This window comes from Canis lupus, chromosome 9 (assembly GCF_003254725.2).
Source record: "Canis lupus dingo isolate Sandy chromosome 9, ASM325472v2, whole genome shotgun sequence".
In the NCBI taxonomy this organism is placed as follows: Eukaryota; Metazoa; Chordata; class Mammalia; order Carnivora; family Canidae; genus Canis; species Canis lupus.
This window is the reverse complement of record NC_064251.1, coordinates 34,146,139-34,171,753: the sequence shown is the minus strand read 5'-3', so window position 1 is coordinate 34,171,753 and position 25,615 is coordinate 34,146,139. Positions and strand designations below refer to the sequence as shown.

Below are 25,615 nucleotides of genomic sequence, written 5' to 3'. Positions count from 1 at the left end.
CTCTACTGGTCTCGGGCGGGGGCCGATGTGGGGAGGACCGTCTGCAGCCCCCTCGCTTCTGTACAAGGAAGGTATAGGGGCATGTGGGGTCGAGGGCCGAGAGGCCACATGTCAGGAGTACTGGGCTGGGATCCCGTGAGGAAGCAGCTTTTCCCTCTGTCCCGACCCTGCCTGCCAGTCCAGCCCACCAGTCCAGCGCCATCACCATAGAAACCAGCAGCCGACTTCCTATTGGTGGGTGGAGAAGACGGCAAGGGGGAGGGGAGGGCTGGCTCTTCTCTGCTCCCCCCCCCCCATTCTGAGGCTCAGCCCTCCTCTGCGCCCATCTCGGGGCTCCTGGACTGTAGGGGACCCCTGCAGTCCCCAGAGCTGAGGCCGGCAGGGACAGAGACTATGAGGCAAGCAGCCCACCGACCCAGGCCTCCTTAGGACCTGCCGACCGCCCAGCAAGCACGAGAGAAGCAGCAGAGAGGAGGGCAGGAGATAAAGGACCACCGCCGACAGCTGAGGATGACCCCCAGCAGCTCCTGCACACCCTAACCAGGCTGAGGGTCGAGATGGATGGCCAGACTCGCAGATGCTGACGGACATACAATGACACTGATGCACACAGCCGCACAACACTGAGCTGCTTGGATACAACCAGTGACAGCATCACACACTGCCACAGCCCTGCAACACAGACACCCACACACAGAGAGAAACAACTGGCAACTCTGAAACAGGCACAGACAGGGACACGCAGAACCACTACCCCCAACACACACAAGTGGGGGCATCCCTCCTCCAAACACACACCAGGCAGCGCTGCCCCGAACAGACAGAGCTAGAGACACACGCAGACCTTCACCCAGGCGCTGCTGTTGGTGGCCTCTGCACATCCTCCCTGCCCCCACGGGGACACCCTTGCTCCTCCACACACTTGCGCGCACACACACAGCCACGAGCAGACATAGCTCGCATACCCTTAGCTTCGGCTCTGGCAGCTCTGACTCCTGCAGCCTCCTTTGTGGGTGAGGAAGATCGGCCAACCTTGGATGGAGCCTCGGTGAAGCCAAGAGCTCAGAGAGGAGAGGGTCTGGCCTGGCATGACCCTCGCCAGCCCCTCCACTTGTCTGGGTGATGTCCCCTGGCCCAGGTCCTGTGGCCCCTTGGCAGTATCATGGAGCAACTGACACCCCTCCCACGGCTGGGGGACCCCAGAGCCATGGAGCCATGGGCCCTGCCTGCTTGGCAGAGCTGGACTCCAGGCCAGGGGAGGGGACCTGGAGGCGCGACCCCAAGCTTTGCTGATACTCAGGCAGCTCTGCAGGTTGGAGAGCCGAGGCCCGAAGAGAGCTCCGAGCCAGAGGGAGCCCAGAGCCTCGCGACTATGGGGGGCGTTGAGCCCGAAGGAGCCAAAACTGGGCTGCCCAACCTGAGGCATCAAGCAGCGAGCTCCAGACCCAGCTGCCCGAGGCTAGAGGATGAGGAGGTGGAGGCTCTCCCTAAGGTAAGGGAGCTGGGAGGGCTGGGGTCTACGTGGTGGGGCCTGTCATGATACCCTCCAGCCTGGGCACAATATGCAACCCCACTACCAGCCTCTCCTCTCCTGGCCTCTGTCTGGGGGTCCTTCTCTGTGACTGTGTGCCATGCCTTCTCGGGGCAGGAATCTCAGTGGCTCCATTTTTTGCCATATGTCTGTCCTGACTCTGCCTGTCTGCTACATCTGGCCCTGCCCCTACCCCTTCCCTTGGTGATTTTCTCTCTGATGGTCTGTCTGTGTCTCCTCCTCCAAGAGTCTCTGTCCTTGAGGGCTGGAGGATCCTGGGGGTGGTGGGGATTGTGGAGGTGTATGGTGGAATCAGAATTCAGAGGAAGGGGATTCAGGGGAGGGGGCTCAGTGCTGGGCTGAGACAGGTAGGACAAGGTTGGGGTAGGTGTGAGTGGCCACCTATGGAAGATGGAGGGACCAGGGCTTTGGGGAAGGAAGGGGGACACAGGGAACATAAGGAACCGGGAGGGGTGGGGCTGGGACCTGGAGCTTGCATTTCCCAGGAAGAGATGGGCAGAGACGGAAAGAATTGGGTACTAGCAGAGAGGGTCCCAAGGCTGGGAGAGGCCAGTGTGGGCCCCTTCTGGGCCTCCTATGCTCGTTCGTCTCTGAAGGCCTGGGACACGGGGGAGAACCCTCTCGTCTCCATGTCTCCTTAGACCACTGGTGGGCAGGATGTTTCCATATGGAGGGCTTTGGCCAGGGAGGGTGTATTCCTGAGGTGCTGTGCCCCATCCTTTCTCACGCCAGGGCCAGCTGAACATGGGCTTTGGGGACAGGCCCAATCTGGAGCTGCTGAGGGCCCTGGGGGAGCTGCAGCAGCGCTGTGACATCCTTAAGGAGGAAAATCAGATGCTGGTGAGGCTTGGAAAGCAAGTCCCGAGTCCTGGTTGGAACTGGGGGAAGGCAGACTCAGATGCCCCAGGCCTGTGCCTCAGCGTCCTCCTCGTCCCATATATGATCCCTCCAAGTGGGGGCTACCTGGAAGTGATATGATCCCAAGACCCAGAGAAGGTGAACCCCTATCTAGGGTGGCCAAGGACCCCACTGCGAGCCCCGGGCTCTAACCTCTAACCCAAAACCCAGCCAGTTAGGATTGGGTCTGTGGGGTGCTCCCCACATGCCCCAATTCTGGCTGACCCCTTGTCAGAGGAAGAGCAGCTTCCCTGAGACAGAGGAGAAGGTGCGGAGGCTGAAGCGGAAGAATGCCGAGTTGGCGGTCATTGCCAAACGCCTGGAGGAGAGGGCCCGCAAGCTGCAGGAGACTAACCTGAAGGTGGTGAGGACAGGAGGCTGCTGGATGGAGGCTGGGTGACCAGGGACAAGGGAGCCAGGCCAGGTGTGAGGGAGTGGGGCTTAGGAGTCATGGACTCCTAACACCCAGGAAAGCAGGAGCCCAAGGCCCAGGGTGTAGGAAGGGCAAGTGCCGTCTGGGCCAGGAGGCTGAGGGTTTCTGGGGTTACAGGAGGGAGGGAAGGGCTGGGCGGGGAGTTCCTGAACAGGCAGGGAGCAGGTTTCTGGATTACCACGTGCTGGTGCTGGCTGCAGCCTCCCGCTGAGCTCATCTCTGGGTGCAGAGCTGGTGGGGGCAGGGATGAAGACCCATGACAGTGGCAGCCCTGAATTTGCTGCATCCTAAACTAGGATATGGAGTTAACCCTCTCAGTTCTGCCTGAGAATTGCTGGGGTGGGGTCGAGTAAGTCTAGTGGTCACCTAGAACCCCCAATACAGGGTAGAAACAGGAGGCGGGTTTTCATCCTACCCCCTCCATTGAGAGGAGCTGAGGAGTGGGAGACGTGCCCCAGCCCTCAGATGACCCTTGGCCTTGCCCCTCCTCTGGCCAGGTGAGTGCCCCTGTGCCCCGTCCTGGGGCCAGCCTGGAGTTGTGCCGGAAGGCCCTGGCCCATCAGCGAGCCCGGGACCTCAGTGAGACAGCCAGCGCCCTGCTGGCTAAGGACAAGGAGATCGCTGCCTTGCAGCGGGAGTGCAGGGAGCTGCAGGCCAGGCTCACGCTGGTTGGCAAGGTGCGAGGTCCGGACACCCCTTCCTGAGCAGCCCTGTACGGGGCCGCCTGCCTGGCTTGTGGGATGCAGACGAGATGTTGATGAGATGCAAATGAAGCGGGAAGGTAGAAGCTGCTGGGGAGTAGGTTCCCCTGGCAACGGCCCAGGTGGGAGCGGGGAGAAGGAGCCTGAACCGAAGGGGGTGGAGCCCCGAGTCCCAGGCCTGGGAATTTCTGTGCTCAGGCCTTCGGGCTGTATGCCAGCGGGTCTGGCTGTATGAAGCCACACATATCTCGCAATTGTGTGAAGCGATGGTCGCAAGGCATTTAGCACGGTGCCGGGCACACCGTGAGTGCCCAGTAGATGAGTTAGCTGTGACCGTCTGCACACGGGCTCGCGGAAGCATGTGGCTGCATCCGCATGCACCTATGACCAGGCATGGATGCAGGCGAGGGGGGCGCGTTCCCGCGCGTCCGAGCCCCTCCTGCAAGGTGCAGGGCGGGCTCGGCCGGGGATGGCGCGGGGCGAACGGAGGCTCGGCCTGACGCCCCTCCCTGGCCCCCAACCCCAGGAGGGCCCCCAGTGGCTCCACGTGCGGGACTTCGACCGGCTGCTACGCGAGTCCCAGCGGGAGGTGCTGCGGCTGCAGAGGCAGATCGCCCTGCGCAACCAGCAGGAGCCGCCCCCGCCGCCCCGGCCCCCGGGCCCCGCCGCCCCGGCCCGAGCAGGGGCGCCCGCCCCCGGGGCCCCGGGAGAGGTGAGCTGGGGCGCGAGGGCGCGCGTCCGGGCGCGTGCGGGGGGGCGGGGCGCCCCGGGATCGTCCCCCGCACGGCGCTCGGAGCCCCGCGGCCCGGCTGCTGGCGGCGCGCTCCGAGCGCGGAGGGGAGGGTCGCCGGGACCTGCGCCACGTCGACCCCGGCCGCTGGGGTCCGCCCTCCGCGGGCCGCGCCCCGCCGCCCCCGCCGCGCTGCCAGTGGTACCGCCCGGCCGCAAATCCCCGGTTGCCCTGGCAGCCGCCCGGGGCCCAGCCCGCGCCGCCGCCTCCCGCCGCCGCCCGAGCGCGGGGACGCCCCCTGCAGCGCCCACCGGGTCCGCCAGGCCCGGCCGCGGCCCCCACCCGCCCCGGGGGCGGCGGTGCCTCCGCCTCGGCTCCAGGTACGGGCGACCCTCGCTGGGCGCTGGGCTCAGGCAGCTTCTGTCGCGGGGGCTGTCGTGGGGGAACCCCACTCCGGGCCGCCAGGACTTAGAGGTCCGGCTCCTCTCCATCCTCTCTACTTGGGCGGCACCTCGGTTCGCCTCCTTCTGGCAAGAGGGGTGGGAGAAGGGACCCCCTAGCGACCTAGGCCTCCGGGCGGGCGTGGGGCGCTTCTGGCTCAGATTTTGCCCCTCTGCCAGGCCCAGGGAGGGAGATGCACTCCCATCAAGGGCTGCCCCCCTCCGCAGTTTGCACGGAGAAGTCTGAAGTGCGACGGGGTGGGCCCGGGGGAAGCTAGGAGGAGAGTGGCCGGGCTTGCACTGCTCTAGGCAATGCCCGGGTTTGGATGATCCAGAATTCCTAGCTCTGGGAGCACCACAGCCCGAGGGGCCCCGGCAGTCTCCTCGTTCTCTGCCAGTCACTGAAGGACACCCAGGACGGTTATTGAGTGCAGAGCAGGGCTGCTGTTGGGAGCTAAAAACGGAAAGCTTTGGCCTGGATAAGGGACCCAACTCCCAGGGCACACATGGGTCTCAGGATCTCCAAGCAGTATGTCTGGAGGACACAGGGGAGCAGCCTCTGCACTTCCACATCAGTTGGAGATGTGGGCAGGCTGCACCACCACCCCCTTCTTAGGCAGGGATTGCTTTGCTGACTGAGAGGGGGTGGGAGACTGAGACACACAGGCTGGGCTGGGGGTGTGGTGGGGGCAGGCTGCCCTGGGGCCCTGCTCTCCGGTGCCAGCCCCCATCCCTGGGCATTTCCAGGCCACACCCCAGGAGGATGTGGAAAACCCACCTGCTGGCCTAGGGGAGCCAGAGAAACAGCAGAGGGTGCAGCAGCTGGTAAGTTCCAGGGTGAGGGTTTCAGGCCACCAGTTGTGGAAAGGTTCGCCTTCCCACATGAGGAGCCCTTGGTTCTGACCCCACAGGAGTCGGAGCTCAGCAAGAAGCGAAAGAAATGCGAGAGCCTGGAACAGGAAGCCCGGAAAAAGCAGAGGCGATGTGAGGAGCTGGTGAGCTCCCCCCCAGGGCCTCCCCAAGGCCAGCCATGTGGTGGGCTCCCTCTCAGCTCTGCCCTCACCTCACCTTTCCTTCAGGGCTCTCCTGCCCTGCCTGGCGCAGGGTCCAGGTTGGGGGAGGAAGGCCTTGTCTGAGAGGGCCAGGTCCTCGTGTGGGAAGAAGAGGAGTGTGGGTGCTGGGTCCCCTCTCCAGAGCTCCCCTGGTCTCTCAGGAACTGCAGCTGAGAGAAGCCCAGAATGAGAATGCCCGCCTCGTGGAGGAGAACTCTCGGCTCAGTGGGAGGGCCACAGAAAAGCAGCAGGTAGCAGCGCTGCCCATGTGCCGTGGGGCCTGGGCTTCTGCTGGGGCCCTGGTTCCTGGGCGAGGGGCTAACTCTACCCCCTGAACGGGCTAGGGTATGAAGGGTACTGTCCCCCTGGTGAGGGAGCTGCTGGGACAAGGCTGACACACCTAGCTCCCTGCGGCTCCCGCTCTCCAGGTGGAGTGGGAGAATGCAGAGCTGAGGGGCCAGCTCCTGGGGGTGACACAGGAGAGGGACTCGGCCCTTCGCAAGAGCCAGGGCCTGCAGAGCAAGCTGGAGAGCCTGGAGCAGGTGCTGAAGGTGAGGAGACTGTGGAGGTGGGGGGAGGGCCTCTGTCCCTGGCACAAGGAGAAAGTGAGTCTGTAGAATGTGCTCTATGTGGGGCACTGGGGTCTGAGGTCCAGTCCTGGCGCCGCCAACCCCTGCCCTTCTTTGGCCTCAGTCTCCTTTTTAACAGAGGGTATCTGGAACACATGGGGTCTGAGGCCCCCCCCATATTAGATCCACAGAAACGGAAGAGCGGGGCCCTGGCCTTGACTCAGGGTCTTGTGTTTTAGCATATGCGGGAGGTGGCCCAGCGGAGGCAGCAGCTGGAGGTGGAGCATGAGCAGGCTCGGCTCAGCCTGCAGGAGAAGCAGGAGGAGGTCCGGAGGCTGCAGCAGGTGGGCGCAGGGGTGAGGTAAGGGTGGTGGGCCACGGGAGCCTCAGTCATCCACTCATCCGATGAGCATTTACTGAGCACCCACTGAATGCCAGATTCTGTGCCAGGCACTGGGGGACAGTGGTGCGGAAAGATCAGGTCCCAGACCAATCAGCAAATAAGCAGATGTTCGAGTGAGAGGACCCCAGCCACTTAGGGGCCCAGTGGGGGAAGTGGCAGGGTGATGTGACCGAGTGAGTGGGATGGGGCAAGGGGCCACTTTAGAGAGGTTGGCAAGGAAGGCCTCTAGCACCTTAAGAGTGAGAAGGAGACAGCTGAAGAGTACGCCAAGTGGGAAACTCAAGTGCAAATGCCCTGTGGCAGTGAGGTCTAGACCAGCGTGGCTAGAATACAGCAGGCTGTACAGAACAGCAGGAACGGGCGAGAGCCAGATCTTGTTGGGCTTAAAGAAGTTTGGATATTCTGTTCTCTGAGCAGCTGGAAGCTGTTGGACGGTCCCAAGCGGGGGGGGGGGGGGGGGGGAGCGGGGGGGAAGCATGATCTGATTCATTCTTTCAGAAGGTGACTGGAGCAGCAAGGCCGCAGGGGTGGGGTGGGGGGAGGGGTAAGGGAGACAGGGGGTCAGGTGTTAATGCTGCTGTGTTGGGGGTGGTGCAGATGATGTCCGTCTGGATGGGATGCAGGCAGTGCAGGTGGAAACCAAGGCAAAGATTTGAAATACATTTTGGAGATAGCACTCAGAAGACTTCATAGGATTCAAGTAGAGTTCCTGCTCCTTTTGGCCATTTGCTGAGTAAACCTGAGGGACAGCGGGGCTCTCCACTCTCCGAGAGGTGAAGGATGAAGGGGCAACGGATATGAGAATTAGGGAGCCCTGGGTCCTGAGTTCGATTCTGGCTACGTTTGGATTGTGTGTTAACCATACAAGTGGACATGTCCATAGATAGTTGGATCTACAGGTCTGGAGTCGTGGGGAAGTTGGTCAGAGAGAGAGGGATGTTTCAGAGTGTGACTAGATGTGTTCAGTTGTGTGACTAGATGGGACCCCTTGGGAGAGAGCGAAGAGTGTAAAGCGGGCCCAGCCCTGTGCCCTGCAGCACATTCAGAAAGAGCAGAGGGCAGGGAGCAGGTGAGGGAGGCTGAGAAGGAGCCTCCCAGGAGGTGGGAGGGAAGCCCAGAGGGTAGATGTCTCAGAATGAGAGAAGCAGTGTCACACCTGCCTCTCCTTGACACCGTTACCTTCTGACCTAAGGTATGGTTCTGGGGCGAGAGTTTGGTGGGAGGGGAGAGCCCTCAGCCTCCCCCTTCTCAGCTGCCCTTCCTTCTTTGTCTCCCTGACCCTTCCCTTCCCTCTGCCCTTCCTTCCTCCCTCTTGCCCCTCCTCTTGTCCATCTCCCTCCACCCCCTCCCTGTTCCTCATCCTTTGCCTCTGACATTTTGCCTCCTCCTCCCTGTAGGCCCAAGCAGAAGCCAAGAGGGAACATGAAGGGGCTGTGCAGCTGCTGGAGGTAGGGTCCTGGGAGGGAGACCGGTCTTGGGGGGAAGGCAGGGAAGTTCAGAGAGAGCTGGAATGGACTTGGTGGCTGTGGGGGGTGTGGGGTTGCAGGAAGGGCCCTAAAATGCTCCAGAGCCTAGGGAATCCCCTCCACCATTGGCCTCCTTGGGCAAGGGCACAGCTGGGCAGGGGCTCCTGGGTCTGGTGGCAGCAGTCTCCCACTGCCACCCACCCCCAGAGGCTGCCTTCACCCTGAAATATCCTTCCATTTAGGAACTGCCCAGTCAGTCCAGGGAGCCGACCAGGTAGTGTCCACTTGGGCCCTCTCTCCCTCCCTCCCTCCCTCCCTCTCTGCACAATGACCCCACAGGGTGAATGGTTCTAACCTGTCCTCTGTGCTTTCCTTTCCTGCCACAGTCGACTCTGGATTCCATGCAGGTACAGCCTCCTGTCCCCCTACCCCCCACCTCCCTGGGCCATCCCCTCCCCTCCACCTCTCCAGGCTGGCTGAGCTGTGTCTCCCTCCTTGGGTCCAAGTGGCCCCAGTCCTCATGGCCGACAGAGGAGGGTATGACCGGTAGCAGACCCGAGAATGCGTAGATGGGCTGGGATTCTTAAAGGACCTGTGGGCCACCTCCTCAACCCAGTCATGCATGGCAGACACAGGGCCATCCCTCCTCTAAATCCTTGCCGCTCAGACCATGAGGAAGTTCATTAGTGGCCTAACGGATGATCCTCTTGATATTGGCCAGGGGAGAGGCCCCAAATGTTGGTTCTCTCCTGATACCTGAGAAGAATTCTTTGAGAATTGGCTCCTTCCTGCCACAAAGATGTCCCTAGTTCCTGTGTGGGATCTCTGTTGAGGGTAGGGATTTGGGTCACTGACTGTGGGAGGGTGACAAGCAGCAGAGCCAAGGAAACTCCTGAGGAGGTCCTGGCAGTGGAGCTAGGAGTGGGCGCCATTCCTTTTGGCCTAGAAGCTGCTGGAAGCAGGAAGTGCCACTGCCTGGAGTGTGGGGGTGTGCTGAGTGGGAGGTGGGGCCCCCACAGGGCTGGTACTTCACCTCCAGCTCAGACACTATTAAGGCAGTGGGGCAGCTAGGCTGAGAGCTGGTGCCCAGGCCTAGGGCTGGGCAGATAACGAGCTGAAGCCCAGTGTGGCCTCCTCCTATGTGGACGTGGCACCGAATGGGACTGGGCAGCTTTGCTGGGCCTGGTGGCTTATGGGAAGTCTTGGCCCAGGTCCGGGTTCGAGAGCTGGAGGAACAATGCCGCAGCCAAACAGAGCGCTTCAGCCTCCTGGCACAGGAGCTCCAGGCCTTCCGCCTGCACCCTGGCCCCTTGGATCTACTCACCTCTGCTCTGGGCTACAGTACCCTTGGAGACCACCCCCCACCCCCCTGCTGCTGCTCCACTCCCCAGCCCTGCCGGGGGTCTGGCCCCAAAGGTAAGGTGGACCCCAATGATATTAGTCTGGGGCTTTTGTATAGAGCGGAGCATTCAGAATCAGAGAAGGCTAGCAACTCATCCAAAGTCACACAGCAAGTTAGAGCCAGGCCTGGCTAGAACCAAGACTCCACTGGGGGAGAAATGAGCTCACAGGAGTGGCTCTCCTGGAGTCTGACCAGGCATCTTGGCCACTGGTCCTCTCCTCCAGCAAGACTCTGTGGTCATGGCTAAGAAGCTGGGCCCTAGGAATCAGCAGCTGGTAGTATGGGCTTATGAAGAGCTGGGCCAGGCATCAGGCAGTTCTGGGAGCCCCAGCCCCTCTCACATAACAGTCCAGGTGATTCTGAGCATGCTGCTAAACCTCTGCGGGCTCTGGTTTCCTAAGCTGTAAGACGAGAATAATTCAGTGCACTTTATCGAGCTGCTCTGAGAATTGTGTGATATAATATATGTAAATCACTTCCACCTCTACTTAGTAAGTTCCCTCAAATGTTTCCTCTAAGAAGGAAACGTGCCTATGGAGGGCCTGACCCTCATATCTGAGCAGCCCCACCCTTGCTCCCTCGTCCCTTCTCAGGCCACAGACCCCACGTGCCATCTTCTCTTTAGATCTCGACGTCCCTCCGGGCTCCCCAGGGCGCTGCACTCCAAAGTCTTCTGAGCCTACCCACGCCACTGTTACTGGAGTCCCTCGAAGGACAGCCAAGAAAGCAGAGTCCCTCTCCAACTCCTCTCGCTCTGAATCCATCCACAACAGCCCCAAGTCATGCCCCACGCCGGAGGTCAGTGGTGGGGCGGGGGCCTGGGGAAGGTGTGGAGTGGCCCTATCCTCCTCTGGGGTCCCCAGGAGTTGGGTGGCTGCTGGTCCATGTGGGTCCCAAGTTGGGAAGTGGAACCAGGCCCTGGGAGAGAAGGCCTGTGGATTCCTTTATGGGTGAGGAGCTCAGGTGGAGCCTGTCCCACCCTCCAGGGCTTCCCTGCAGATCCTACTTTGGGGCTGCCCAGCCCCACCCCTTGGGGGCTCAGAGAGGCCCCAGAGTCTGAGCTGGATGGAGGGAGACACTTCGGCACTAGGATCCCTATAAAAAGACTGTTCGTGCTAGTGTCTGTAGCCGAAGCAGATGGTTGTGTGAGAAGGAACACAGGTTCTAGGATTCAGATCCCAGCTCTGTCTTAGGCGAGTCTCTGACCTTATCTGGGCTTTGGTTTCCTTGTCTGGATTTGGAGCTAATAAAACCTGCCTTGTAATGTCGTGAGGATTACGTGAAAAAATAGAAGGAAGAGGACTACTGCAGGGCACATGGTAGATGCTTAACATGTGGCAGCTATTTTCGTTACCATTGCTTGATCACCTTGTCCCTGTCTCCACCTCCCATACCCCTTTGTGGAAGCGACAGGTCAGGCGCAGCCCTGCTGTCCAAGGTTTTGGAAAGCAATAGAACCCAGCCCCGGCCTCTACTGCCCCCTTGTGGGCTAGAATGACGGTGCTGGGTTTGGCGGTGTGGACGGGCTGCCCTGTCCCCCCCAGCCCCAGAGCCTTCTTCTGGGGACTTCCCCGCACCTCCTTCTCCTTGCTTCCAGCTCTTCCCATCTGGAGTGCTTTTCTGTGTTTCCCCCTTAAGGAGACAAACTGCCCCTGGTCGCCCACTGCACACGAGTGTGGTTGGCTGCTTCTCTGATGAGGAGAGCGGTTTTTTTACTGGGCTGGTGCAGTAGAGGCCAGGGCTCAGGAGAGATGCAGGTTATTCTCACTCCCCTTTGCCAGAGCAGCCGGGCTCTGCCGGGACCCGCGGGCTTGGGTGCTGATGTAGAAATCATCAGGGGTCATTGCTGCTGGCGCTGTCTGGCATGTGCTCTCTCTAGTCTCAAAGCAGTGCATCCTCTGGCTCATCCTGGAAACCTGCCTGCTTTGCCATTGGCCCTGGGTCCTGAACTTCTGTTTGCCCACAGGTGGACACGGCCAGTGAGGTGGAGGAGCTGGAGGTGGACAGTGTCTCCCTGCTCCCAGCAGCACCAGAGGGCGCCCGGGGAGGAGCCAGGATCCAGGTCTTCTTAGCGCGCTATAGGTGGGCCCCTTCCCCCGCTTCCCATTTCCCTAATGTTTCAGGTATATGGGAAGAAGGGACCAGGTGAAGAAGAGGTAGTGGGAATGGCAGGGATCCCAGTTGGACACGTCGTCTCAGCCTTATTGGGCCAGGTGGGTGCAGTGAGTGCTCTACTTGGCTATTGAGGATGAGCAAGTATCCGTAAGGGCCTAGTACAGTGGAAGAGAGGAGACGGGACACGGAGGTAGGATATAGGTCACTGTACTCTTCCTCCTCTGCACCTCTTTCAACAGCTACAACCCGTTTGAGGGCCCCAATGAGAATCCAGAGGCAGAGCTTCCTCTTACTGCGGGCGAGTACATCTACATCTATGGCAACATGGATGAGGATGGGTTTTTTGAAGGTAGGAAGGTAGCAGAGTTAATCTGTCCATCCCTCCGCTTTCAAGCTCATCTTCCCAAAGACCTCCAACTACCCATACCCTCCCTCAACTAGCTCAGCCCACCAGAACTTTTCAGACTTAGCTAAAGGGCAGGCAGAGACCTGGCAGCCCATGTAGGAGAGGGGGAAGCTGGTCTGACCACAGATCTGCCCCAAGAAATTTGCTTTTGTGCTGCCAGATGGAGCATGACGGTGCTTAACACTTAGTGACATGGAAGTTGGGCATGCAGCTTGGGTCTGATGCTGGGCTTCAGTCAGGTGTGGCGAAATGAGGGCCCGGAGCCCAGGAAAGGGTGTTAGTAGATAGTCAGCAGGTGCCAGGGCCCAGGAAGGGCAGAGGCTTCAGGGCAGCCCTCCAGTGTCCATGGGGAGCTCAGGCAACTGAGTAGTGCCCCGTTCCTGAGACTGGGCAACAGGGCAGGGCCTGCAGCAGAAACAGTCTTGGAAGACTCCTTAGGGGGTCCTGGCCAGACAGCAGGGGGAGTGATGTGGTGCCGAGACAGGGTTGGAGTGTAGGCAAGGCAGGGTGAAACTATAACCACGGGCGGGGATTTAGGAAAGAGGTTAGATCTGAATCTATAACATCCAAAGCTTTGGGCTTGTAAGGCTGGGTCTTCAGAGCCCGCTCAGTGTGCCCTCCACAGGCCCTGTGCCTGGTCTTTGAGTAGCTGCTATGAATGAGGGTGAACTCATGAACTTGAGGGAGGCTCAAGTCCCCAGAGGTCTGGATAACAGAAGTGGGGTTAAGTATTTCCCAGAAAAATGACTTTAAATGAAACAAACAAACCAAAAACCCAGAGCCAACACCTTTTCTTGGGGTGGGGAGAGGACAGCCAAACCACAAATATTAACCTCAGATTATTAGAATTTGAACTGCCCCATCTGGGATAGATTTAAAGGCCTGGAGACAACAGGGCCCATGATGCCATGTCCCTCATCACATTTAGCTAAGTGGCTGCTTCATATATGTCTGGTCCCAGATGGGGGACTGCAGTCTGTGGCTCCAACTTGGGAAACGTGGCCCTGGCTGTGGCCAGAGCTCCAGCGCCAGCTGTTACAGGTGGTGTGGGTCTGCGACGGCTCCTCTCTTTCCCGTCACATACCTTAGCGTCAGTCTTATATTGATGTGCTCAGGCTGCCGGACCAAATTACTTTCCTTTCCCCTGACCGGGCGGTGCTTTCCTCTCCCGCCGAGGATGTCGGTTTTCCACTAAGGGAGGTTGAAGGGTGCCCCTGTCCCCTACTCCTCAGGCCTTCGCAGTATGAAAGTTTTCGAATGTGCAGAAACACGAAAGCGTAGTAACAGTTAACACTCCTATCCTCACCACCTAGATTCAGAGGTTGTTAACTTTTTGTCGTATTTGCTTTTTCCGTCTGTAGGTTAAAAAAGAAAAATGAGGTAAAAGTGAGTTGTAGACATCATAACATTTTGCCTAGCCACGCTTCGGCACTCATCTCCTCAGAACATGGACGTTCTCTGGCAGCCTGGCAGAGCTTAGCCTCACCTAGGAACTTGTTAGAAATGCAGACTTGCAGCCCCACCCAGACCTCACTAAGTTAGAATCTGCATTTTAACGAATCTCCAGGCGATTCATAGGCACACTAAGATTTAAGAAGCGCTGGCCTCTATCACCGCAGTGTTGTTATCGTCCCAGTGAATATTAGCAATAACTCCCTCCTGCAACACATCGACTGCTCTTGCGTTTTAAAACTACTCACAGATAAATGTTGATTTGCATCAAATGCTTAAGATCATGCTCTAACCTTGGCTCAAATGCATTTATTGGACCGGTTTTTCTCTACCTCCTCTCTGTCTCCCCCTCCCCCGCCCTCCCTCTGCCAGGGGAGCTCATGGATGGCCGAAGGGGCCTGGTCCCTTCCAACTTTGTAGAGCGTGTGTCCGACGATGACCTCCTTACCTCCCTCCCTCCGGAGCTGGCCGATCTGTCCCACAGCTCGGGCCCTGAACTCAGTCTCCTGAGCGGAGGTGGGGGTGGCAGCAGTAGCGGAGGCCAGAGCAGCGGGGGCCGCAGCCAGCCCAGACCTGAGGACGAGGCCGAGGGGGCCGAGCTCAGTCTGAGCCCCCAGCCTGAGGGCCTGGGCGGGCCCCCTGCCGTGCCTCACCCCCGTGGTCTGGTGGTCCTCAGGCAGCTGGCCCACAGTGTGGTCCTGGCCTGGGAGCCGCCTCCCGAGCGTGTGGAACTATGTGGCTACCATATCTGCGTGAATGGGGAGCTGCGTCAGGCCCTGGGGCCAGGGGTGCCCCCCAAGGCTGTGCTTGAGAACCTGGACCTGCGGGCCGGGCCCCTCCGTGTTTCTGTGCAGGCCCTGACCAGCCAGGGCAGCTCCGACCCTCTGCGCTGTTGCTTGGTGCTGGGTACCCGAGCCGGGGTGGTACCTAGCCAGCTGCGGGTCCATCGACTGACGGCCACATCTGCCGAGATCACCTGGGTGCCCGGCAATAGCAACTTGGCCCATGCCGTCTACCTCAATGGGGAAGAGTGCCCCCCTGCCCGCCCCAGCACCTACTGGGCCACCTTCTGCCACCTGCGGCCTGGGACTCTCTATCAGGCCCGAGTAGAGGCTCAGCTCCCACCTCGAGAGTCCTGGGAACCAGGCTGGGAGAGGCCAGAGCAGCGGGCTGCCACTCTGCAGTTCACCACACTCCCGGCAGGTATGCAGGCTTGGGCTTTGTGCATAACACCCAGAAGGCCAGGCCACGGGAGTTACGGGGGAACCGCAAACTAGACTGCCATCTCGAGGTGAGCGTCCTGCATCCCCTGGTCTTGTGCCCTTCTCCCCTCAGGCCCGCCTGATGCCCCCCTGGATGTGCAGATTGAGCCGGGACCCTCCCCTGGAATCCTGATCATCAGCTGGCTACCAGTAACAATCGACGCTGCTGGCACCTCCAACGGCGTCCGGGTCACAGGCTATGCCATCTATGCTGATGGGCAGAAGGTATGGCCTGGGGACTCTGCCTCCCGTACCCCAGGAACAGGATGGGGGCTCTCCTTGCCATGCTCAGAGGCCTAGTCTCCCCAGTCCCTGGCATTTGGGCACCACGGAGCCAGCAGACTGGTTGAGGGCATGGGCTTTGGTAGCAATGAGTGCAGTTCAGATCGCATGTAAGAGGGGGATTAAGTGAGAGGAGATACGCCAAGGCCTTAACGCAATGCCTGGCAGATGCTGACCACCTTTGTCACCCTCGTGTCCTGACATGTGGCCCCTGCAGCCTCCCTTCCCCAGCCTGCGTTCCCTCCACCCTGCAGATCATGGAGGTGGCCTCGCCCACGGCAGGCAGCGTGCTGGTGGAGTTGTCCCAGCTACAGCAGCTGCAGGCGTGCAGCGAGGTGGCTGTGCGCACCATGTCGCCCCACGGCGAGTCAGCCGACTCCATTCCGGCGCCTGTCCCCCCGGCCCTGGTGGCAGCCAGCCTGCCAGCCACCGTCCCCTGCGCCTCACCGCGACCAGGCTCCGAGGCCAGGCCACCCCTCGCTCCAGCTTCCCCAGGGCCTGGAGACCCCACTTCTCCCCTCCAGCGCCCTGACCCCCGGGGAGCTCGAGAGCCCCTTGGGGGTCCACCTCCCGGAGAGATGTCGAGAGGATCCCATGAGGAACCCCTGGCACCTTGCTCTCAGGTATCTGCCAGGGGGAGGGGGAACAGGTGGAGGCTGGGAGAAAGGCCTAGGGCTTTGGCCGTTCCTCAGTGCCTACCATTCCAGAAGGAGGCTGGGGCAGCTATGCTGGGTGCCTCAGAGGATGGGAAGGCCAGCGAGCCAGCCATGGGCGAGAGAGCTCCTGACCCTGCAGTTTCGCCCCTGGCCAAGGAGGAGACTCTCCCAGCACCCTCCTCTGCCCAGGGAGCACTGGCCCAGCGGGTGCCCTGTGCTGAGGCCTGCCGTGGAGGAGACCCAGGGTCTGGGCTGAGGCCCAGGGCTGAGGTATGTGTTTGGGATGTTATAGAATTGGGGCCTCTGCCAGCCAAAATCCGGATGTCCTCTCCATTTATTTTCTGCTCTGGTCTGTGCTCTGTGTCTGCTTCTTTGTCACTTTGTCTTCCTGGATTTCTCTTTTCCTTTTGGCTGCTATCCTCCCCCCACCCCCCACTTCTCTGCTCCCACCTGTGCACACTTCCCATTTGGGACATGACCCTCCCTCCCTCTGCCAAGGGACCTCGGTCATTCCGATTGGGGCTGACCCTCCCAGACCCCCCAGTGCCTCCTGCGACCCTTTCCTCTCCTCCTTTGTCTCACCTCTTGCAGAGGGAGGACACATCAGAACTTGGGGGCCGTCTGATGAACTCCCTTGTGGACCATGGCCGCAACTCTGATCTCTCAGACATTCAAGAAGAAGAGGAGGAGGAGGAGGAAGAGGAGCTGGGTTCCAGGACTTGTTCTTTCCAGAAGCAGGTTGTTGGCCACAGCACCAGGGAGAACGGGGCCAAGGTAATGGGGGGAGGGGAGGCCGGTGGGCCCTAGATCTCGGGTTTCAGGGGCCTCTACCCCACGTGCCAGCAGCTGCTCCAGTCACCACTGAGTGCCAGCAACATTCTAGGTGTGTGGCCTGGGCCCTGTCCCAAGCAATTGATAGGAAGTTGCTCAGGACTGGCCTCTGCCCTCCTGGGAAGAAAGGAGAAAATGAAGAACTCTCTTCTGCTCCTTCTCCTGCTCTAGCCCACCATGTGCAGAGCCCCGGCCATCTGAGATCCTTGCTGGGAGCTTCTAGGGAGGGGTGGGAAGGCCTCTCCACTGTACAGGCGTGGTCTGCTCCCTGTCACTCCTGTCCCCCGAAATCCAACATCTGTGCAGCCTGTTCCTTGGGCGTGTTCCGTAATTCCTCCTCTGGCTGTGCTCCAGACATGCTATGGGACTTTGGGCCAGCCCCCTTTCTGGTCTTTCCTCTTGGAGGAAGCTGAGGGAGGGCTGTGGGGTTGCCTGCAACCCCTGCCCTCGTTTGAGGACAAAGGTCACAGCTCTATCCTCTTCCCATGGACCTTTCTTCCCTGCTGCCCCCCTTCCCTCCCAGCCCCAGCCCCAGCCCGACCCCTTCTGTGAGACTGACAGTGACGAGGAGATCTTGGAGCAGATCCTGGAGCTGCCCCTCCAGCAGTTTTGCGGCAAGAAGCTTTTTAGCATCCCCGAGGAGGAGGAAGAGGAGGACGAGGAAGACGAGGAGGAGGACGAGGAGGATGAGGAGAGGCCAGGAGCAGGCTGTTCTTCCCAAGACCCTGGCCCACCTGCACCGGCAGTGCCAGGGCTCGGCTGTGACAGTGGTCAGCCTCGAGGACCTGGCCCGTGTCCCTTGTCTCCAGAGCCCTGCAGGGCTGGGGACCGCCTGGAGGATGTGCCTGGACTTGCTGGTGGAAGTGGCCGGAGGAGAGGAAGTGGCTCCCCTGAGAAGCCCCCAAACCGCCGGCGGTCCCCAGACCCCCGTGAACACTGCAGCCGACTTCTCAGCAACGGCGGGCCTCAGGCCTCTGGACGACCGGGCCCCACACGGGAGAGGGGTAGCCCCCCCATGGGCGAGGGGACCAAGGGCTTGCCAGAGGCTGGTGGGAGAGGGCGGCCGCCCCCTTCCCGGAAATGCTCCCGTGGCCGGGCCCCAGAATCTAACCTGGCCAGCTGCCTCTCCCCCAAGTGCTTGGAAATCAGCATCGAATATGATTCTGAGGACGAGCCGGAGGCAGGCAGCGGGGGCATCGGCATCACCAGCTCCTGCTACCTCGGAGATGGGGAGGCCTGGGGCACAGCCCCCATAGGGAGGTCCAGGGGGCCTCTGAAGGCTCATTCAGGCCCCAACCCCTCCCCACGCCTTTCGACCTGGGAGAAGGGGGAGCCAGAGCGGAGAGGCCGCAGTGCAACTGGTAGAGCCAAGGAGCCACCCTCGCGGGTCCGTGCCTACCCCCTACCCTGGCAGCCCCCTGCCTGCTGCCGCCTGGTGGCTCTGCTTGCTGCCCACCAGCCGCTCCCATTCCACGCTGCTGCCGCCTCCATCCGCAGAGGTGGGGCTGGGCCTCTGGGCTCCCTCTCCTACCTCCTCCCACCCACATTCCACTGCTTTGCTGCTTCTGCTGATCGGAACTGGGATGGATGCACAATATTCTGTGATCGCTAGTCGCCAATTGCTGCCAGCCAGCCCCCTGCCTTTGGGCGGGGTGGCCCTTTCCTCTGCCTAGCTAGTTACGTCTTCGGGACACGGACCCTGAGAAGAGGTCCCCTCTCCCACGCTCCTCGGCCAGCTCTGGGAGCTAACCTTAGTCCCCTCTACTGCACTCATCTGCTAGGGTGGCCAGAGCCGGGTCTCCCACCTTCCTCCCGCCATGGGGGTGTCCGATGTCTCCGTGAGTTTGGGTCAAGGCTCCAGGAGAGGAATGTTGTGCCTCTGCTCTGCTGTGCTGCTTACGCTAACGGGGCAGAGCTGGGGAGTGTGCGTGGGGTCCTGCCCCTGCCCAGGTGCCCACCTGTGGGATGGTGTGTCACTTCTGCTGTCTGTTGCCCTCTCTTTGCAGGCAACAGAGACTGGGGAGCCCAGAGGGCAGGATGGCTCTGGGCGGAGGGGCCCCCCGCGGAGAGGGGCCCAGGCCTCCAGGGCGAGCACCACTGACTTGGGTGAGCACCCGAAGGGACCCAGGCTAGGCTGAGGGGCCTCTCCTCACCTGATGCTTTGGCCAGAGCTTACCATCATTGCTCTCTGCAGCCCCTCTGAGGAGCCCCCCAGAAGAAGCGCTGCTTTACCAGGACCTGCCTGTCAGGGTCTTTGTGGCTCTGTTCGACTATGACCCTGTGTCAATGTCACCCAACCCTGATGCTGGGGAAGAGGAGCTCCCCTTCCGGGAGGGCCAGATTCTAAAGGTGACTACCTACTGCTAGGTCCCTCGTCCTCTCTCCTTTGCTGTACTGGAGGTATCCTAGCCTGCCTGGGTGCGAACACAGCTTCTAGAGCCAAATGATGTGGAGTCAAATCCTGGCTCTGCCACTGGGAGCTGTGCAACCTTGGGAGAGGAACTAACTGCTCTGGGCCTCAGTTTCCTCATTGATAAAATGGGGATAACGTTCATGTCTGTCTCACGGAATGGCTGAGGATTAGGTTCAGGATACACAGAGTACTTCAACTGCCTGGCACAGGGCTCAGCATGATAACAACCCTTGCTGTTAACATTACAGTTTGTACTCAAGTCTGAGTATTTGTTGAAGCTTTTTTGCTGTTGCTCTGAGGATCTAGTCTGGGGTGGACTGGGGGAATGGGTGTGCAGTGAGTGACGATAATATGAAAAGGGCTATCTCCTCTCCTCCCTCTGATCCTTATCCTTGGCTGTGTCCCCCTATTTCCCATTTCACGGCCTGTAAACTGTAGAGTTTTCTTCTGCAATCCTGAGTGTGGTGCTGCGGGGCTCAGGGCCTGGGACCCAGGGCACGAGCTGCACTGGTCTCCTGAGACAACTGGTCTTTGCCTTTAGGTGTTTGGGGACAAAGATGCTGATGGCTTCTACCGGGGTGAAGGTGAGGGCCGGATGGGCTACATCCCCTGCAACATGGTGGTCGAGGTGGCTGTGGACAGCCCCAAGGAGAGACAGCAGCTGCTCCAGCGTGGTTATCTGCCTCCAGATGTTCTCATTGAAGGCTCAGGTATGAGCCACTGCTGTCCCTTACCTTCCTTCCACCACCCCACCTCCAACTCAGCCCCTCCTGAGCGATTCATATGTCCAGGGTGGCTGGGGAGCCTCATTTGTCTGGAGTTCAGCAGAGCCTGTGGCCTCACAGAGACTTAGGCCAGTGTGGCCACAGCAGTGAGCTTGCCGTGTGGAATGGGGGTCTGCGGCAGAGGGGAGGGACCATGTGGTTTAGATCCTGGAGGTTGGGGCTGGAAGAGGAATGCCCTTTAGAAACCTGAGCAGAAGAACCCAGGCACAGCCCAAAGAGGAGACTCCAGAGTCACTATCCTATTCCCCTCCCCTGCCTCAGTTCCTCTCTTACGTATACTTGCCTTTCTGGATCAGGGAATGGTCCCTTTGTGTACTCTACAGCCCGCACAGCTGGGCCTCCCCCCAAGCCCCGTCGTTCCAAGAAAGGTGGGTGAGACCCCCTTCTCCCTTGGGGCCTGAGAGGATGAGTGGGGGTGGGGGGCACCGCTTGGCTCTCTGGGGAGACACAAGTGGGATTTTGAGCAGGTAAAGGGAATTAGGGCAGGCCTTCATCCACTTGCATTCTTTCCACTGGGGAGCCTCCTTTTAATGGGGACGGGGAGTGGTTTGCCAGGATCTCTGCTCCAGAAAGCACCTGACTAAATTCTGTGCAGCCTGGAGCAAGTCCTTTACCTTTTCTGGGTCTTAGTTCACTACCACATGCAAAGGGCTGGGCTCCTCTCTCTGAACATCTTTCTCCTGCCTCCCTTGTGTGAGACTGAGCATCCTGCCTGCCCCACATGGCCCCCAGCCTGGGATGAGGAGGGGAGTGAGGGGCCGGGCTCACTTGCACCTTCTCTCCACAGCTGAGGTGGAAAGCCCTGCCCAGCCCTGTTCAGGTGAGGGGCCATTCTTGTGCTGGGGATATTGGGAAAGAGGTGGGCCTGGGTGGCCCCCTGGGTTCCCCCCTGGGGCTGCCACTAGTGGAGGGGTAGTGAATAGGTGGTCAGCAGGCCTCCAGTGTGGAGGACAGTAGGGCGTGGGGGGTCCAGAGAGAGCCCCTGGCCCTCTCCCCCTTCCCCTGCAGGCCACACCCAGCACACCTCCTCTGCCAGCCTGAAATCTCCCCGTACCATGGTGGCTGCATTTGATTACAACCCCCGGGAGAGCTCCCCCAACATGGACGTGGAGGTGAGGACCCACAAATAGAGCTCACCCAATGGGGTGCTGGCAGCGCCTCCCCAGGGCTGACACCTGCCTCTTGGGCTCTCCACAGGCGGAGCTGCCCTTCCGGGCGGGGGACGTCATTACTGTGTTCGGAGACATGGACGATGACGGTTTCTACTATGTGAGAACATGGGGGCAGGGGTGTGCCATATATGCCCCCCTCACCAGCCCTCTCAGGGAGGGCCTTACTAGAGCCAGGGACGGGGATGAGTGAGGGTTCCTGAAGTAAGCCTGAAGGATGGACCAAGTCACTGCTGTGGCAGTAGTACTGACCTCAGGCTGTTTCCCTCGGGGGGGCTGCAGGGTTGAGGGGGCGGGGCTGAGGCCTCTTTCCTGGTCCCAGTCTCACCAGCATCTCCTCCCCAGGGGGAGCTCAATGGACGGAGGGGCCTGGTTCCATCCAACTTCCTGGAGGGCCCTGGGCCTGAGGCAGGTGGCCAGGACAGGGAGCCCGGGACACCCCAGGCTGAGAGTCAGGTCAGTAAGCTGGGGCTGTACCCTGCCGGGGTGGTGGCGGTGGTGGTGGTGGTGGTGGTAGCAGTGGTGGTAGTGGTGGTGGTGGCGGTGGTGGTGGCGGCGGCGGTGACTGGGACAGTGTTGTGGGAAGGAAGCAGCCGGGCTATGATCCAGGTGAGCACTGTGCCCAGGCAGGAACTGCCAGGGAGGACCCAGCCGGGGCCAGCTCCCTCCCGGTATGTGCCCCTCTCTGCAGAGCAGTGATGGCTGGGACCCTGATCCCTGACCCACCTGACCCAGCTGCCCCCACCCCGGGGATGACGTAGATAAGGGGACCTTGTGCAAAGGCCCCCTGTACCCTCCACATCTCTAGCTAGTCATAGCCTGGGTTTCAGGGAACCTCCTGCCCTGTTGGGTCTCTCTGTCTCCCAGGTGCCCAGCAAGGCTCTGCTTCCTCAGGTCCTTGTTTTTAGAACCTGCTTCTCCTGGGGCGGGTGGAATACAGTGGAGTTCCAGCCCCCCAGGGCAGGGAGAGGAGGAAGAGGCCAGGCCCCAGTGGGAAACCGTGGGCTTCCATCTGCAGTGTTTCCAAAGGCAAAGGCTGTGCAAAGTTTCAGTTCCTGTGAGCTGGGCGACCTGGTGACTGAGCAGGGAGCATGTGAGTCAGTCCATAACCCATCTCCTCTCTTTGTTCCCTGTTCTTCAGAGAACGAGGAGGAGACGAGTCCAGTGCTAGATGGAGATAGATATATAGAGAGAGCAACGTGTAAGTGGGGGGGACTGGCCCCCTCTGTTCATGTGACTCCCCGCTCCTTACATCACCATCATCAGACAGTGTTCCTTTGTCTTCAGTGCTGGAGCTGACCTGGCTTTTCTTCCTCCCCAGAATGGGGGAGGGAGTTCTTTCTGTGAGCCAGATCTGGGTGTACGATCATCACCTCCCCTTGCCTTTACTCTGGGCAGTGCCAGCTGTTATAGGAATACATGTCATTTTAGCACATAATGCCCCATATTAGCTGACTCCCCATATTCTATAGCTCCTGCAGCTTATAGAATATTGGGTGACATCCATAGCATGACTCATCAGTATATTATGATACTATTTGACTATGGTATTATAATATTGTGATTATTATTGGTGGTAAAAGGATGATACCGCAGTGCCACCAGTAATAATAGTCTCCCCACCCTTGTTCTCTGCACTGTAACCTGTGAGGGAATCAGATACATGGTTTTACTTCTAATACTCAATTTTCTCTGCTGGAGGGAATAAAAGGTGGGCGGGATGGGGGGGTACTTAAACAACTGGAATCTGCAGATAACCACCAACCATTCATCCCTGGGGTTCAGAAACTTCCTTCATTTGTTCCCGCAGCAACCCCTCCCTCCTGGGATATTATAGAAGGAGCCCTGGGAAGGAGTGGGAAGAACCGGGGACTCCCTGGTTGGCCACCAGCCCTGACTGGTTAGCAGTAGATGCCTAGACCTCTGGGTGCCGACAGACCCCCCTGGAGGAAGGCCTTGCCACATCATCATGGCCTTGGGTGTTGTGGCCCCAGGCTGGGCACCCGGCTCCCCTGCCTCTGGTCCAGGCTCCATGGCTGGCTTTGGCCAGGAGATGGCCAGGCTCTGGTGGTGAAGAGGGGGAGGGGCTTGAGGAAGGGGTATGGAGCAGTGGTGGCGAACCAAGACCTGTAGGCTTGCCAAGGCCTGACTGGGCTGTGCCAGGCATAGGAGGTTACGGTGAGGATGTGGGAAAGCGAAATAGGGGCAGGGAGGCTTCCTGGTGGCTCTCCTGTGCACCCAACCACTGTCCTTTAGGCCACCAACAGCATTGTGTGGGTGGGCCTGGGGCAAGGGGAGCCACTCACGGTTGCTAGTGAAGCTAGGAGGAGACTCACAAGGAAGAAATGCTAGCAGGGGTGGCAGGGCAGCCTCCAGAGCTTGTGGTGGGAGCTAAGTGATGCCCTTGTGGCCCAGGCCCCCTGCAGCCCTCTCAGAGGCCATTTAAGGAAGAGTCCCAGTCTTCTTCTCACAGAGTGGGCACTGCCTCCATTCCCTGAAGGGGCTGGGGCACTGCATTTGTGGGGCAGGACGAGCATGTGAGGTGGTGCAACAACTGCCTTTCCTTGGGGGGATGGCTGTCTCTCTATGTGGTTCTGGCCCTTGCTCTTCCTTTGCTGTGAGGGGGTGACATGGGGGGAATTTGGGGCATCCATCCCAAGGGGGAGGTCCAAGGACTCCAGAGCTCTGTCAGCCCAGTTCCCTATAGAGAGACCCAGAGAAGGGGAGGGGCTTGCCCAGGTTCTGGAAGCAGAACTGGACTCTGTGGCTGTCCCCAGCGCTCCCACAGCATCATCACATGCATTCGCCCCTCTGAGCTCTGTTGTGGGGCGGGGGCAGTGGTGGGGTGGTGGGGCTCTGGTTCTTGACCATGGGTCTGTTATGCCGAGGATTACAAGAACCTGAGGTCGGAGGGTGGAGGAATCAGGTGGGGGCAGGGAGTCAGGCTCTGACGTTGCCCCTTTACTCTCATATTCTAGGACTGGGCCAGCGTAACACAAGGGCCCCCGGTGCCCCAAGGTCGGCCCCGTGCCCCTGGCCTTGGCCGCTTCCCCGTGATTCAACTGGGGGGGTCACAGGGCACGAGAGACAAGGTGTGGGGTCTCCTCTCCAAGGGAAAGCAACTCCTAAGGAAACTGGGCTCTGGGAAAAAGGAGTGATGCTGTGGCGCGTCCCACAGACAGAAGCAGTGCCCCCCCCTTCACTCCGAGGCTCCCAGATCACCGGGTGGGAAAGGCCCTGGATGCTCTTCTTCCGAGTTACTGTGGCACCTGGATGGGAATCAGAGACTCGTGAAGGTCAGAGCTAGATGCATTCCCAAGGATGGCTCCTCTGGATGGGCACCTTCCTCCAACGGGAGGGGAAACGGAGCCGCGAACGAGGACATACCTTGGTCAAGGTTGCTGAGCAGCCCAGTCACCGTGCCAGGACCCTAGGAGCCGGGACTCCTGGTCCAGCCACCCACGCCTGGTTTCCCACCACACTCTGCTGGCCCCTTCCTGGGTCCTTCCTGCCCTGACGGCCCTGGCTATCCCCATAGTCTTCCTTCCCCTGAAGGCAGGTTTGCACTGGATCCCCTGGAGCCCCAGCTCCCCGTGGGGCAGGCGGGGCAGACCCCTGTATATATGTACATACTCAGTGCCTCAGCCCAGCCTCCCCCGTCGCTTCCACCACACCGGCCCAGGGAGAAAGGCCATGCCAAAGCGGGCCAATCGGGCTCCACAGTGCTCCGCCCCTCCCTGCCGGCCTGGCTTCCTGGCCCCGTGTGTCCCCACTCCCAAAGGCCCTGGGGCCAGCGGGCAGAAAGCCAGAGTGGGGTTTGCCTTATTTTGCTCATCGGATTCAACTTCTCTTTTGCATCATTTTCCTCTGGTCCCCGTCAGAGTCTGGGGGCTGGGGAAGAGGGCGGATTTATGCAGCTATTTTCATACATTCTCTGTTCTGAGTGGGGTGGAGAGCTTTCCACCCTTACCCTCACCACCCCCTGTAACCCTGTGGCTGGGTGAGTGTCTCTGCATGTTTCCTTCACCATGGTGGGAGATCGTTTGGCTGAACCCCCCACTCCCTCCTTGGTCTCCAGGGGTGTGGAACGGTGGGGGCATTTGTTTAAAAAGACAATTTTATTATAATAAAGTCTATTTTTACAAAACCCATGCTGGGCTCTAACCTGGGGCAAAGGACACCCGGAGGGGTGGGTCATGCTTGAGCTTTGGACTTGACTTTAGAACCCAGAAGTTACATCCGAGGGCGACCAGGGCAAAACCAATGAACACCAGGAAGACGAGCAGCTCCTGAGTTTCTTCTCTCGGGAAGGCAGTTTGGTAGCTTCCCTAGTCCCCTGGTTGTGGAGCCAGGTGTTTGGAGTTGGGGCAGGGTCTTGGTGGGAGAGAGAGACCTGGGGAGAGGGGCGGGGAAACTCAAGAAAAGGCACCAGGTTCAGGTCAGTGGACTGAACACACCTTGCAATGTTGACTTTTCCTGTCCCAAGTTCATAGAAACAATGGATTTAAGAATGACCAAAGGTATAAGCAAGCAAACCATATAGTTCCATTCCGAAAGGCGGAGAGGGGACTCTTAGTAGATTAGAATAGCAGGACTCCA

The 25,615-nt window shown here is 59.9% G+C and overlaps 1 protein-coding gene across 7 annotated transcripts; it reads left to right on the top strand.

The window, feature by feature from the left end:
• Positions 1-281: 281 nt before the first annotated feature.
• TSPOAP1 (TSPO associated protein 1) lies at positions 282-25,167 on the top strand. Of its 7 annotated transcripts, XM_049114133.1 has the most exons (32): positions 283-1,492; positions 2,285-2,392; positions 2,685-2,813; positions 3,380-3,559; positions 4,110-4,295; positions 5,501-5,578; positions 5,665-5,748; positions 5,967-6,056; positions 6,234-6,356; positions 6,614-6,718; positions 8,175-8,225; positions 8,630-8,650; positions 9,455-9,659; positions 10,271-10,443; positions 11,612-11,727; positions 12,000-12,109; positions 13,991-14,821; positions 14,954-15,105; positions 15,417-15,785; positions 15,870-16,088; positions 16,410-16,592; positions 17,173-18,036; positions 18,656-18,755; positions 18,844-18,998; positions 19,604-19,772; positions 20,144-20,215; positions 20,635-20,667; positions 20,856-20,959; positions 21,045-21,116; positions 21,362-21,472; positions 22,158-22,217; positions 23,995-24,136. In XM_049114133.1, exons 1-31 carry the CDS (start codon positions 1,163-1,165, stop codon positions 22,185-22,187), a joined length of 5,553 nt encoding a protein of 1,850 aa, XP_048970090.1. In that variant the 5' UTR covers positions 283-1,162; the 3' UTR covers positions 22,188-22,217; positions 23,995-24,136. The 7 variants fall into 7 exon arrangements, with proteins under 7 accessions (XP_048970091.1, XP_048970090.1, XP_048970087.1 ...); XM_049114130.1 differs by lacking the exon at positions 22,158-22,217 and having other exon boundaries at positions 2,685-2,810; positions 23,995-25,167; XM_049114131.1 differs by lacking the exon at positions 22,158-22,217 and having other exon boundaries at positions 15,873-16,088; positions 23,995-25,167.
• The last annotated feature ends 448 nt before the right edge of the window (positions 25,168-25,615 follow it).

Excerpts from the sequence above, each read along its gene's own strand:
- TSPOAP1 (XM_025439882.3), top strand. The coding sequence starts at position 1,163 with ATGGAGCAACTGACACCCCTCCCACGGCTGGGGGACCCCAGAGCCATG. Across the intron at positions 6,719-8,174 it reads AGGTCCGGAGGCTGCAGCAG|GCCCAAGCAGAAGCCAAGAG; the intron begins GTGGGCGCAGGG and ends TCCTCCCTGTAG. Across the intron at positions 8,226-8,629 it reads GGGCTGTGCAGCTGCTGGAG|TCGACTCTGGATTCCATGCA; the intron begins GTAGGGTCCTGG and ends TTCCTGCCACAG.